The sequence below is a fragment of the Cotesia typhae genome, unplaced genomic scaffold (assembly GCF_013202065.1).
Source record: "Cotesia typhae breed Kobodo isofemale line unplaced genomic scaffold, CoteBio_Ctyphae scaffold_45, whole genome shotgun sequence".
NCBI classification, from domain to species: domain Eukaryota; kingdom Metazoa; phylum Arthropoda; class Insecta; order Hymenoptera; family Braconidae; genus Cotesia; species Cotesia typhae.
The window spans coordinates 2,146,260-2,161,148 of NW_027423777.1; the positions used below are offsets into that span (position 1 = coordinate 2,146,260).

General features: G+C 26.5%; 2 protein-coding genes across 8 annotated transcripts in view; one reads left to right on the forward strand and one right to left on the reverse strand.

Moving 5' to 3' along the window:
• The first annotated feature begins 4,557 nt into the window (after nucleotides 1–4,557).
• On the forward strand, nucleotides 4,558–10,678 carry LOC141536955 (UNC93-like protein). Of its 5 annotated transcripts, none has more exons than XM_074257776.1 (7): nucleotides 4,558–4,711; nucleotides 5,996–6,294; nucleotides 6,558–6,844; nucleotides 6,923–7,136; nucleotides 8,490–8,649; nucleotides 8,864–9,131; nucleotides 9,287–10,678. In XM_074257776.1, exons 2-7 carry the CDS (start codon nucleotides 6,050–6,052, stop codon nucleotides 9,553–9,555), a joined length of 1,443 nt encoding a protein of 480 aa, XP_074113877.1. In that variant the 5' UTR covers nucleotides 4,558–4,711; nucleotides 5,996–6,049; the 3' UTR covers nucleotides 9,556–10,678. The 5 variants fall into 5 exon arrangements, with proteins under 5 accessions (XP_074113877.1, XP_074113879.1, XP_074113880.1 ...); XM_074257778.1 differs by having other exon boundaries at nucleotides 4,583–4,624; XM_074257779.1 differs by lacking the exon at nucleotides 4,558–4,711 and adding an exon at nucleotides 4,804–4,824.
• Nucleotides 10,679–11,468: 790 nt separating this feature from the next.
• Pdm3 (POU-domain protein pdm3) overlaps nucleotides 11,469–14,889 on the reverse strand; it is an 81,500-nt gene continuing 78,079 nt past the window's right edge. For 2 of the 3 annotated variants that reach the window (XM_074257775.1, XM_074257773.1), the window contains 2 exons: nucleotides 13,614–13,765; nucleotides 11,469–13,520 (listed from right to left, as the gene is read on the reverse strand). In XM_074257775.1, the coding sequence (XP_074113876.1) occupies nucleotides 13,405–13,520; nucleotides 13,614–13,765 (268 nt within the window). In that variant the 3' untranslated portion in view covers nucleotides 11,469–13,404. The remainder of the gene's footprint in view (nucleotides 13,521–13,613; nucleotides 13,766–14,889) is intronic. The other variant, XM_074257774.1, reaches the window with a different exon arrangement.

The following is a 14,889-nucleotide window of genomic DNA, read 5'->3' on the forward strand; positions in this document are numbered from 1 at the left end:
CAGTCACTGTGTGACTTGTGAACGATAAATAAATAAAATTTTGCTTGATAAAAATTGTCATTAAATTTTTTGAATTTGTTTACTAAAATTTAATTAAGATTTTTTTAAATGTTTAATTTTATTCGAGTTAAAAATTTTTCTTTGATCTTTTGAAATTAACAAAAGTATTTACTTTATGATACTTATCAGTGCAATTATTAAATTTCCATAAAAAATTCTTCTGTTTACTTTTTGCGGTAGTTTCATTGAAATGTTTTTTGTATAAATTCATGACCATGATAGGAAAGAGAAACAAGCTCTGAAGGCGGAACATTAAGCTATTTGATGAACTGAGTATGAGTGTTATCAAAGTCCATAAAAGTTTAACATGTGGAACACAACATCAAGGAAGCATGTATAAATAAATGTAAATTCGCTACGGAATAGTTTGAGCGCTTTGTAAATACTTTATACATTTAATGTAGTCGTGGCTTTTTTAATTTTATATTAATATCTCTTCATTGAACAATTTTGGTTAATTTATTTGTTGCAAAGCTCAGTATTAAATTTACATTTTCTTTGATGTAATTTTGATTTAAATTCAAAATTTTTAGTTTAAAAATTTCTAACAATAATAATATTAAAAATTTATCAATTACATCTTATCAAGACTAAAACTATAAGTTCACCAGATTTTTCTGTAATTTCACCAAAACTTCTTCGTGTAGGCTCTCGGGACAAAACTAAAGCTGTCAGAAAATAAACCATCAATTTATAGTTACATTTATAGTTACTACTCTGACCGTAGCTTTTATCTCAGCTCATAAAAGGAAGATGGACACACTGGTTAATTCGTACTTAATCGTTCCTTGGCACTAGCACACTACCCTGACAATCTTGATGTGATTTACTGGCACTAAAAGCTTCCTACAATATTCACAAGAAATTAATATCATCTTGTTTTTTATTGTTTCTATTTGAGTTTCACTTCTCAAGGAAATCTCTGGACGACATTCTCGACAGAGCTGGATTAAAATACTGTCGATTGTCAGAACAAAAAAAAAGAGGTATCATATTTCAATTAAAGCAATGTTTTAGATAGAATTACTGCGGGAATCTCGAATTTAACGAGTTTGATATTTTTTACTCGCTTTAAAAATTTTTTAAAAGACTTTACATTTATTAATATAAGTCTTGATTTGATCTTACTGTGACATAACATCAATTTTTTATCAATTCAAATTGTAATGCAGTTTTAATGAGAAGCTTTAAATTTATTAAATAATATTTTTATAATAAATATATCTTTAGATATCGTGGACACAAAAGTTTTCTTATTCTCTTAATAATATAGATTTTATAAAAAATAAAAAAATTTAAACAATTTTATAAAATCAAATATGACTTTAACAAAACTAAGAACTGACTACAAAAATTATATGTATATTACGTAAACATATTGATATTCATTGAACCAGAAATAATAGTATTGCAAATAAGAAACGGGTATTTACACAGGAACTCCGACATTCGTCGAAAGATAAATATTCCTTAATCTTCCGGAAACCGACGACTTAAAGTTTCTTTGCTCAAAGCTGTTTGTAGAATCGGTGACATTAAAGTTCTGTTTCAATGCTACTGTCTATACCTACGATAAATTTCTCTGGTATATAATTATAATCATAATAATAATGATTATTTCTTTTTTTTTAATAATTAAAAAATTTCTCAACTAAAATAATTTAAATGAATGATGAATTAAATTTTTCTACCAACTCTGAAACTTTTACACCATAAAAAACAATAACAAAAAGCAATTGAATAGTTGTATCGATACTATTAATTCCGGTAGGACTTGATAAATTGCTATGGATTTTTCTATCGCCAAGTTTGCACCGACAATTCGTTCTATAAATAACCAACCTAATCGTTTCTAATGTTTTTCTATTTTATCGATTTTTTTTTTATGTCTGTTGGCATTTATCGAGTCATCAGAAATAAATCATTTATGAGATTCAGATAGCAATGCATTTATTAATTGCTTCAAGCAAATCCTTATTATATCCATGTAATGCAATTAATTTTTACAAAACCTTGTAATTTATTTTTTTAGATTAATATTATTATTATCTTTGCAAATGTATCTAAAAATACTTTTTGTCGAGATAATAACAACAGTACATAAAAAGAATTGAAAAAAAAAAAAAAAAAATTTTTTTTACCTTTTCTTTTATTTCGCGATTTTTCGCGGCTAGATATTTTTAAGACAGTCTAGGCGTGTGGGTATTTATTTCAAAGGAAATTTACTGCCCGACAACCTCATGCAATTTATATTTTTTTTTTCGTACCATAAAAAAAAAAAATTTTAATTTTGAAAAAAAAAATTTTTTTAATTTTTGAAATTTTTACGTAAAAAAAAAAAAATGACTGTAAAATTAAATTTTCAGAAATAAAAGTCAATTAAAAATTTTTAAATGAATTAATTCTAATAATTTGATTGATTTTTAATTAAAATTATAATTAAAAGTAACAAAAAAGTTATCTTAAACTCAAACAATAAAAGGAATGATTATGTAATCTGATCACACACTCCCAGTGACATGTAACACTGATTCTACCTCTCTCGATATAATATATCTGAACAGTAATATGAAGGTTACTGCTCATAAACTTTGGTAATTCCTGTCAAGAATAAGAAATACATCTGATTAAATAACCGGTTTACGTTTTACGTTTGTACTCGAGGGTGTGCTCTCTAATTTAATAATAACTCCTTTTATAAGTCGCCTTTGAGGTGTACGTGTATATGCAATTAATGAAATCGATGCGAGTGTTAGTTATATAGAGCAATTGTATTAAAATAAATATACATAAATAAAAAACTTTACAATAGTGCAATTATTGGCAGTCTTAAGTTTTATTATTTTACAAAGATAATATTGATTATTGAATACTCATTTCTGGCATCATCTGTGGTTCCTCCGCGCCGGTAAGGAATTCGATAGTTGCGTTCCAGGCAGTATTTAAGTCCTTTCCTATCGCTGCGAATAAGCCTTGGACCCAATGAAAGATACTCATTATGAAATCATCGTCTGAATTATCGGCGGCTGGTGCGCAACATCCTTAAAATATTCAAATTTTTATTTATAATATATATTATATTTAAAAAAATCATTTTGTCTTATAAATACACCGAATAGAAAAAATAGATAATAAAAAATGATAACTAGAATATTTATAATTAAAAATTTGTTTTAAAAAAAAAACTAAATTTAATTAAGAATTTCATAACTTTTCACTTAAAAAAAACTTTTAAAGCTCAACTATAAAAATAATAATTAATAAACTTACAACAGCGAAGACGCAGCAGAGGACAAAAAGAACAAAAAGTGTGTGGTTCATTTTAAAACTGATTTAAATTATAAAAATTTAACTTTTAAGACACAACCAAGTGTTCTTGAAGAAATTTTATGTTGAACTGACTACCCAAAAAAAAGTCTTACTTTTATATCCTGGGGTTCTAGAGATCTATTTCTAATACTGTAGATGCCGTATTTACTGTAGGATATACCTGAAAAATTTTAATTTGCGTCAAAAGTGTTCAAAAAAATTTTGAAATAGCATTTTGAATCGTTTATCGTATCCCGAAGCTACGAAAGATAATGCCAGAACGTATTAGTGTGATGAGCTCTAAACAAGTAATTACCGTATCATATATTTATCAGTAGAAGTATTCGATAATAAATCGCTGCAAGTGAGATAATTGAGATAAATTGACAATTGAGTAATTTATGATTGTAATGACGAATGTCCAGATGTAGAGTATTGACATTCCATTATTACGTTTTAAATAATTGACTGATCGTTATCGGATTTTATAGAAAATTATTTAAAACTCAAGGGACAATTTTTAATTTTTGAAAAATTTGTTTATTTAAAAAAAAATTTTTTTTTCATTTATTATGATAAATAAGTACAAACAATTGATGGTAATTTAACGAGACAATTTTATTAGATGTAACTGTTCGTAGACGGATTGAGTAAAGTTTATCTATAGTGACGTAGCTTAGTTTATTTAGGATCAAGTTTACAAGGAGACGATTAAATATTTGTACTTGCAATTTGTGGCATTGGATGTGTTTAAAAATCAATTCTCTGACTGGAAAAAAATAATTTTATTTTTTAAAGACGCTTGAAAAAAAAATTAAACAATTAAAATGTTGATTGTATCTTAATAATTATTCTTAATTATTCAGTCTTGAGATGGCAAAGCTGATAGCTTGATAAATAATGCAAATAAATGTGACCGAGAGTTATGCGGATTTATCTAAATAAAAAGTCTAGTTATTTATATTATTAAGAGAATAAGAAAAATATTGTATCCAGGATATTCATATGATAAACCGGACAATTTAAAGTGAGATTGGTCTAGAAAATATTATTGGTATGTAAATAAATGTATGTTATAATAAGTTATCTGTAGACGTGAAAGGTATGCTCCACGCCACGCTAGATCATAGATGTCCAAGGAGAGATAACCACATGAATTTTATTAACTGCACCAGCAGTAATAATTCAACTCGCGAGATCAGTTGCTACTTAAGCCGTTAAAACTTGAGGACATGTTTGTAATGGAGTCTGATATGTAATTGAAAAACTTTGTTTTTATTTACTGGTTTTATTTTTTATTTATTTATTGTTGATTGATTGAATGTGGGATTTTTAGTGACTGGTAATGAAAAATCTTGCAACTTTGTAATAATTATAAAATATATAGTGTAATATATTTTCATATGTCAAAAGACTATATTAAGTGAGAGTATTTATTTTTAAAACTATAAATACGTATGTAATAGGATTACTTTTATGAGGGCTTACTGCACTTTCATTTTTTTTTTTTATTATGGCTATAATGTACTTTCATTCGTTTGTTGGTACATATATTAATTAATAATAGTAATAATAATATTAAAATTTTATTTTGCATTTTTAAAACAGTGAAATTTACCAAAGAAGGTTATTTTCAAACTTGAAGTTCTTTAATTAGCATCAATCTCGAACGTTATTTTAATTAAAAATATTATATCACAAATTTTCATAGAAAATTTTTTTATTGTCAAACAGCTTTAAGTTTGAGTTATAAGTATTTAATGTTCTCGGGCTTGAGCAGTTTTTAAAAAAATAACTCACTAGTAAAATTTTTTATGGCGGGTAAAATTTTTGTATTTCCTTTAGTACAGCCATTAAATTTTTTACTGCATTGTTCTGTATCATTAATTAGTTTTATAACGCTTACCAGATTCATCGTAAATGAATTCAACAATTATTATTATTATTATATTTATTTATAACAGTGGATTTAGATATTAATAATCCAAGAGAATACTTGGAGCTACAGTTACATTGAAATGCTGGGTTTTCGGGACAAGTTATCTTCAATAAGTATAAAGTGTTATATATAAAAGGGTCAAGTGTAATGAGATACTTCCTGGACAGTTTTATATCATGATACTTCAATGGATTTAAGTGTACTTTTTTTTTAAGTTATAAATATTCAAACTTTTGAATTATCTATATTATTAAGATAAAATGCTTCTGGAAGGAGATATAAAATTTCAAAGTTTAAACAAATTTTTAAAACAATAAAAAAAATATTATCAATTTATTTTCAAACAATTTAAAGATCAAATTGATTTAAATGTTGAAATTTCAATTGAAATACTATCTAGGTGTAATTAATTAAAAGTCCATCAAATTTTATATAAATTTTTTATTATAGCGCTACAATAAAACGATCGGAAAATTTTTCAGTTGGAAAATAGCAATAGTAAATTGCACAATAATTAACTTGAAGCTAAATTACAAATCCTGGATATCAAAATGAAGTGACCTAATTTCTCGGAAATTAAAGCAGCTAATTATTATTTTTAATTAAAGCTCTAGCGGATAAAATTCTCAATATTTGCATTTAATTAGCTGCCGGCTTATGGTTTATATATTTATAAATATATTCCAGATATTCTTTAACTAAAATCTTCCCAGAAGGTGAAAAGTTAATTGCTTGAGTACAATGGCGAACATAGTAGCAACAGCAGCTGCCACGAGGAGCAATTTCAATTCAAAAGAGCGATGGAGAATATTAAAAAACATCCTTATGATCGGTATTGCATTCATGATTCACTTCACGGCGTTCATGGGCGCCAGCAATCTCCAGAGCTCGATAAACGCTGATGATTCATTAGGGACATTCACGCTCGCTTCTATCTATGGCAGCCTCATATTTAGTAATATTTTCCTACCTGTACTCATGATAAGGTATGCATTGTAAATTTTAGTTTTTAAAAAGAAATCTCCGTCGTGCTATCTTTGTTTCTATTTTTCAACTGCCTCAAGGGGTTGTGTCCTCTTGAAAGGCTAAATTTTTTTAATTTATTGCCAGAATTTGATCTCAAACTAATTTGATTAAAATTCCATTAAATTAATATTACTATTAGATAATGATAATGATAAATAATAATTACGAGGATGAGAATAATTAAACAATTAATATTTAGAGGTGATAATGTTGTACTTTGCAGTTGGTTAGGATGTAAATGGACGATTTCATTGTCATTTATCGCATATATTCCGTTTATAGCGGCACAATTTTACCCGAAGTTCATGACAATGATTCCAGCTGGTCTAGCCGTTGGTTTGGGCGGTGGGCCATTGTGGTGCGCTAAATGCACATATTTAACGGTGGTTGCTGAGGCTTATGCAACAGTATCTGAGCTAAGGGCTGATGTTCTTGTAACCCGATTTTTCGGGCTATTTTTTATGTTTTATCAAATGGCACAGGTTTGGGGAAATTTAATATCTTCCGCAGGTTTTTATTCTCTATTTTTATCTTTAACTTTTTTATAATAAATAATAAATAATAAATAACAATAATAATTTTTTCAAGTCTTGTCATATGGAAAGGAAGACCTTCCAATAGTAGAATTGAACAGCACAAAAGTATCGGAAATTTGCGGAGCTAATTTCTGCCAAATAGTTGAGGAAAATCCAAATTTAGCTCCGCCAGCTCCCGAACGAATTCATTTAATTTCCGGAATTTATCTTGGCTGCATGGTCCTGGCGTCTTTGATTGTCGCTTTTGGAGTCGACTCTTTATCAAGGTACAAATTTATTATGCAATTTGAAACATTGACTGTTTTAAGCACTCGATTTGTCTTTTGCAGAGCTTTTCGATGTAATATAATACATACTCAGTCAATTGTTAGATTTATTTAAATTGCTCGAATAAATTTTTATAAATTTTTTCAATAAATTTCCATTTACTGCCTTGAGATTTATTGATAGCCCGAATTATGAATACAGGAGCGTTAAACGTAGGTTTATTGATTTTTAGAGTAATTGTGTTGATAAATTATTTATTTACAGTAAATTAATTCATGTGGATCGAAGTTTACTTTAATTTATTGCAGATAGATGAAATGTTTAATTAAAAATAATTTATCTATATGATTATTTATTTTATTTTCAAACTACATGGAAAAAAGAAGACGGGACACTTTTATTACTATTTATAATCTAATTTTTCGAGTTTTCTTTTTTCCGTGTACGGGTCATTCACCACATTGATAACACTGACATTGATAAAGTAATTTATTAGTGTAATTATTGATTGGAATTTTAGATATTTTATTATTTTGAAATTTGATGTTTAACGACGTCTGTCTTGATATTTTAATTTTTTTTAGATGTTGTAATTAATGATAGAAGAATTTTTAAAACAATTATAATGATGAGAAAATTTTATTTCATCTTGTAGACTAAAGGATTCTCTTTAAAATTAGTATTTTGAATATTTTGAAGAAAGAAAGTAAAATAAGACAAAATTAAATTGCAAATTTTTTTTTAGGCAATAAAATTTTCTATAAAAAGGTTAAATATAATTTTTTCATAAATTAGGATCTGTAATAATTTAAATAAAAATAAAATTTTTGCCTTAATCTCAAAGTAAGTACTTTGAATCGGATCTAAAATCTAAAAATTTATTTTATTATCCTCATTGAAATAAAACCGATAATAAATTCAACGCTCAGATCAAGAAAAAGGACCCTTCATTTAACATTATATTTTCCACTTATTATTTTTTAATAATTTTTAATAAATAAAAAACTCAATTAGCAAAGAAGGAAGCTAATTCCAAAGTAATTAGCATTGCCATTATATAACCGAACACACAGTTGCTAATTTATCTCTAAGAATAATACAATCAATCATTATCATCATCCGGCATTATTCATCACTAATTTATGAGTATTAGTATTAGCGTCCGCCGAAGCGCATGTTAATCAGGCTCATAAATAATCCTAGCATCACCTCAAGTCTCTACTCGCGGAGCTGCTCATCCGACGAACAAATAAAAATAGATATTCATAAAAACAATCAAAATTATTAATCAAAACATTAATTTGTTGCTAAAGAAAAAATTAATTAATTAAAACAATTGTTTTATGTTTCAGGTATGATAAAGGGAGAACTGGCTCAGCTACTGGACAATCGGGGCTTAAATTACTGGCAGTTACGCTTAAGTTGCTCAAAGAAAAGCGACAATTGCTTATCTTGCCTATCACGATGTTCATCGGCGCTGAACAAGCTTTTTTATTTGCTGATTACAATGCTGTGAGTTTTTACTTAAAAAAATTTTTTTTACATTAAAAAAACTTGTTTTTTTTTAACAAAAAATATGTTTTAAATTTTAAACAATTTTCTCAGGAATTTTTTTGATAAAAAAAAATTTTTTATTTTTTCTGTTAAAAAATAAAAATTGTTTAAAATTTTAAATTTCTTTTCAAATCAATAATTATATTTTTAATGATAAAAAAAAACTAATTAGTCGTTCGTGTCATGTGCCTACGGAATAAGCAACATAGGCTACGTCATGATTTGTTACGGAGTCGCGAATGCAATCGCAGCTTTAGCGACAGGGTCAATCGTAAAATTAACAGGCAGAATTCCAGTGGTTGCCTTTGCATTCCTGCTCCACTTGCTGATAATAGTCGCTCTTCTCTACTGGAAGCCGACGCCAGAGCAAGGGTTGATATTTTTCCTGATGTCGGGACTGTGGGGAATTTGCGATGCGATCTGGCTGGTCCAAGTTAATGGTAACTTTTAAATAGCAACATTAATTTATCTACTTTTAGAGTTCTGCTTTATCAAACAGTCGGACAAGGAAGTAGTTAGACTTTGTACCGGCTGATGATAAGATAGAACGTCGGTAAGATATAGATTTGTTGGTAATTTCCTTGATCTGTTGAAGCTTTAAGCGGAATCCTCTTTCCTGGGATGGAAGAAGCAGCTTACTCGAATTTCCGGCTGTGGGAAGCCACCGGCTCTGTTGTTGCTTATTCCTACAGCTCTTACTTGTGTACCAGCACTAAGTTGTACGTACTCATTGGAATTTTGATAGTGGGCGTTGTTTGCTATGGAGTCATTGAATTTTCGGGAAAAGTTTCGAAAGTTAGATTGGTCGATCCTAAAACTGACTTTGAGCTCGTTGATAATAGGGAAAATGGGCATGATAAATAATTAGGAAAACTTTAGGTGGAAATTTTTTGTGATTATTATTTAGGATGGAGAAATAAATATATGTTTTTGATATGTCGGAATAATTTTGATTGACTTGTGGGCGGATTTAATAAAAAAAATTGGTGAGATTAAAGTAAAAAATTTTAGACTAAAAAAAAAATTCGGAAATTTAGAAAATGAAGAAAAAATAATTTATAAAGATACAAAAAATTTTTTTCAATTTTTTTTGAAAGCTCTAAATCATTAATAAGTAGTATAGTTCTTTAAAAAATGAGTATACTTACCCCTGTATACTTACCCCAGTGTTCATAAATATGATTTAAAATTACTCAAAAGGTGCTGACAAAAAAATTGATATTTAAATTTAAAAATCCTCTCAATAAACGGCTTTAATTATAAAATTACCATGCCACCATTAAAATAAACTTCGTACTTTATTAATCAACAATCGCGAAGTTTAATTAATAAGACTCGTTGAGCTGCTCTAAATAATGCACTCAATTTGTAAATTTTCCGTATTAATAACGTAATTAATAGACATCCGTACGTTGAATAAGCATTATTCCAAGTTGTTTCATATGAACCGTAAATTATGCAACTGAAATTTTTACTTCCTTAAAACCTCGCAAGAATCGAACAATTATTATCGTGAATAAAGGGATCCATTAATAATTCATCGCGTTCCAATAAAACCAACTTACCTTGATTTAATAAAACTTTTAAACCGCTATAAATAATAAATTTGAATTTTATAAATGCCTTTAAATAATACCCAATAATTTTCTCAATTGAAAAGTAATTTATAATTCACCTGATAAAATTATTATCACCGTTTGATTCTTGCTGATGCATTTTTTAGTGAATATTAATATTTATCTGAATCGAACTAGCTAAAATTGTATTTTTTCATTAACTATTCAGATCTAGTGTTCCAAATTTCTCAAAAATCATTACAATTTTAAGATATATACATTTATTTTTATTATTTTAAATGATAAAATTTATACTTTCAATAAAAGAAGCAGATATTTTTTTTTATAAAAAATTAAATTTTTTACGAGAAATATTCCTATTAATTTTGAGCAATTTCCATTTTTTTCCCCAAAATTTAAATTTAAAGTAAAAAAATAAAGAATTGATTTTTAGCTTCTTTTAAAAGGAAAATAAATAAAAAGGGTAATTAATAATAATTATAACTATGAGTTAATGAATTAATTATTCTTTATATTATCATCCATAATATTAATTTATGTATAAGTAATAAAATAAAATAAAAAAATGAATAAGGAACTATAACATAGTAAAGAGAGGATTTGTTTTTTATAATTTTTAAATTAATTTTATAATATTGTGTAACAGTCTATTTAAATATATATTTATGTACAATGTGTATGTAAGTGATTTGATGAATTATTGACGATTGTATTATTTATTATTATTATTAATATTACAATTTCTGCCGCTGAAAATTGTTACGAAACTTTAATTATTACTTTAATAATTAATAATAATAATAATAATAATAATTTTGTTTTTTATTTTTTTCTTAATATTTCTCCTAGAAGTATGACACTCATAAATACGTGAGTTGAATTTATAATTTTTAATACTCATATCATTATCTTATAATGAGCCTACAAGTTAATTTTTTACGAAGAAAATACACATGATCTACATACATTTTAGTCGCATAACAAAATTTAATAACCAGAACATCTCTGTACAAACGTTTATTTTTTTTTTGTTTATCAAAAAGCCAAAATAACTCTCTGGTAAAGATCCAAATTTTGAATTTTGAATTTTTCATTTATATATTTATTATACACGCTGCTTTTATTTTTATTTAGGTTACACTAATTAAGTCCTCAGTGACTTTATCAACCATGTAAATTTTCTTTGCATATGTCTTGCTATTTTATAGCTCCAATATATTTTTTTATTATTTATATTTATAATATATTAAAGGTACTTTTATTACAATACCTAGTTTTTATTATATACAAAGGATTACACTTATCAGTGATTTTTTATCGCCATAATCGGTTTATTTACTCGGAATTTATTTGGTAACATTTTTTCAGCCAGTTTATTATTATTTTTTTTTTTTAAATTAAAATTATAAAAAATTTTTTTGTAGGGTTGCAAACTATGTTACACTCGATTTTGATCATTTTTTCAATTTTTTAAAATTAATTTTTCTAAACATTTGATTAACAAATTTTCCAATAAATTCATTATTTAAATTAAATAAAATGATTTGCAACCCAACAAAAATTTATTTTTGATAAAATATTTAAAAAAATTCTTAAAATTATTACACTGGAATGTTTAATAGCTACCAAAAAATCCGTGAAAAATCCTCCGAAAAAATGGATTAAAAAAAAAATAATTAAATCTAAAATATAAAAATAAAGTAAACCTACTCTTACACTTTCTCAAAATACAATTAGGTAATAACAATAAAATAGAGGTAAATAAAAATTAATGAATAATTAAATCGTATGGCAGATAGTAGTTTTGGACTAGCTTCGTAAATTTATTTATATTTGTTCACATATCATCGTCCTTAGTTCATATGCTGAGTCGAGATTTATAGATGATTAATAGTGCATGAAAAGTTCATTTTAAATATAGTAATATATACTTTCACAGAAGTTATTGCGCTTTATACCTTACGATTTAGATTTAAATCGACACTTAAGTGTTATTAATATTAATATTAATATTATTAATCTTTTAATTTTTATTTAATATTATATTATATTTACTCTTATGTTGGCGTAATTATCCTAGAGAGTCTTTGAGCCTGGACGTCGAGTCAAATTGATACCCAGCGGACGCATTGCATTTATTATTATTTTTATTAATAAACACTCAGTGCTAATATTTTTACTTTTATAAACTAATAAAGTCTAATACCCTGGAATTTTTTTTTTAATTTTTAAAATTATTTAAAGCCTAACAAACATTATTCAATTAATTTTGTTAATTTAATTTTTTTACTAAATTAAAATTAATAAAAATTTTTGATTAATTTAAAATTGTTAAAAAAATTCTTACCATAAATTTTGAGAGCAATTTTGGTCAAAATAAATATCACTAAAATTGTTATTTTTTTTTTTTTTTTTAATATTAATACATTTTTCGATAAATATCTTTCTAAAAAAATGATTTAATTTTTACTTTAAAAATAATATTTTCTACTAAAAAATAAATAAAAACGCAATCCGTCATTTGGTATCACCGAAGCAACAAGTTGTTAATAAATACTTGTCATCTGCATCATCATTAAATTTAATATTATTTTATTTAATAGTAAACATAATTAAATTCTAGCTCTACTCATACGAATCACAAGTCGTAAGTCATTAACTATTTACACATAATACACGCGTATACGTTTCATAATCACAATTGCTGTCAAAAGTCAATACAGTTATTTGTGATCTTTATTTTATGATTATTGTTATTTCAATAATTATGCAATATTTAATAATAATTGTGTTATAATTAATAGTAATTATGATTATTTTATTTGTTCAGCATAGGCAAATACTTAGACGCAAAGAAGTCAAGTTCGAAACGTTGAAACTAAAAACGTTAAGATTGCTGACATCTGACATGCCACAGCCTCGGCGTAATGAGTCCCGATATTTTATATTTATTGATTAACATTTAATGTCAACTGTCAATTGTCCCACGCATTTAATTCACCATTTTTTTTTCTTCATTAGTTGTCTGGTATCTTGTCAAGGATTTTTTTAATTTTTTTAAATTACTTTTGGGATCGGGATTAGATTTATTGTAATTATTGTTATTTATTCATTATTTTGCAGTCTTTAGAGTCATTTATTTAGACATCATCCTCACTGTATTTTTTAGAGCCTGCCGCTTGTTGCAGAACCAAATTCTTATTACTTCTCTTTCGTAGCCTAATTGTTGCGCTAGTGTTGTTATTTCGTTACCTGAAATTAGAAAATTTTATTTATTTATTAAAAATTGTTCAAAAAAATTTTTTTCAACCAAACAAAGTTCAAAATTAAAATAAAAATACTCACCAGTAGGATGTGTATTTTTATCAAAGTGTGCATTGAGAAGTTCCAAAGCTTGTGGAGTAAACGATGTCCGTCGTTTTCGTTTTTTGCTTGGCTCGACTCCAATAAATTCCGTAAGATTATTGGCACCGCTTTTATACCTATAATCATAAACACTACTCTCACTAAAATTCTGGCAACTATTTATCCCAATTGTTTTATTATATTTATCAATTATAAAGACAGAGATAAAAAAACAAATAAACAGCTGAATTTTTCTACACTTTAATCTTCATTTAAAAATATTTATTCTAGTGTAAAAAATTACAATAGATACACAAATAAATAAAATAAATAAAATTAATGAAAAAGAGTCGTGGAAATAAATGAAACGAAAAACAACTGGCAACAGCTCAAACTTTTCGTTGTTAGAATAAACCGATATATACCTATATACACGCACAGTTTGGACATTGAGATAAATTTATGTTTTTAATTTAACGTCGAATGACCAAAGCATCGAAAGGCACCGGGAAATAAAAAACAAAGCCCGGGAAAACAAAAAACAAAAATAATAATAAAAAAAAAAAAAAAATGATATTGGTCATAGTTTATCGCGCATTTAAACAATATGCTAATGGAGTTTTTGAGCTCCGGTATTAATATTGACCGTTTTCTCAATCGGGCTATTATTATTCAAGTGTGCCATCAATTGACCGGGCGGGAATAATTACCGCTAAAGTAACCGAAGAATTTATGGACCGCGGAGTATGCCGAAGAATATTAATTTTATATAAAGTTTATTTAGAACAATAACAACTGGAGAGAAAAAGCTTTACATGCGGGCGTAAGAAAAGACAAAGAAAATAATTAAAGACTAAGTAAAGGTGTACTGTGGGGGCGACGAGGAGGGGACAGGGGAGAGTACATCAGAAAACCTGATTTTAATTAGTCCACAGTTTAATTACTAATCCGATAAATCGTGCACGTGCACCGCATAAACTAGCTTTCATTTTTCCGTATACTCTTTCGAGAAAAGGTATGTTGGTAAAAAGAGTAAGTATATATTTATGGAGGTAAATAGTCCTGAGTGGTGACGACGGGGCACAATTATAATTTTACTTGTTTTATGAGAAAGAGATGGGTTACTGATTTTTTTTTTTTTTTTTTTTTTAAGGAGAAGGGTAAATTTTTGGGATTTTTATTATGTTTTTTTAGATGTCATAAAAAATTAAAAAAAATATAAAATAGTCTTAAATATTTATCATGTTTATTTATTGTCAAATTTTATCAATTTTTT

Excerpts from the sequence above, each read along its gene's own strand:
- LOC141536955 (XM_074257776.1), top strand. The coding sequence starts at position 6,050 with ATGGCGAACATAGTAGCAACAGCAGCTGCCACGAGGAGCAATTTCAAT. Across the intron at positions 6,295-6,557 it reads CTACCTGTACTCATGATAAG|TTGGTTAGGATGTAAATGGA; the intron begins GTATGCATTGTA and ends TGTACTTTGCAG. Across the intron at positions 9,132-9,286 it reads CTGGCTGGTCCAAGTTAATG|CTTTAAGCGGAATCCTCTTT; the intron begins GTAACTTTTAAA and ends GATCTGTTGAAG.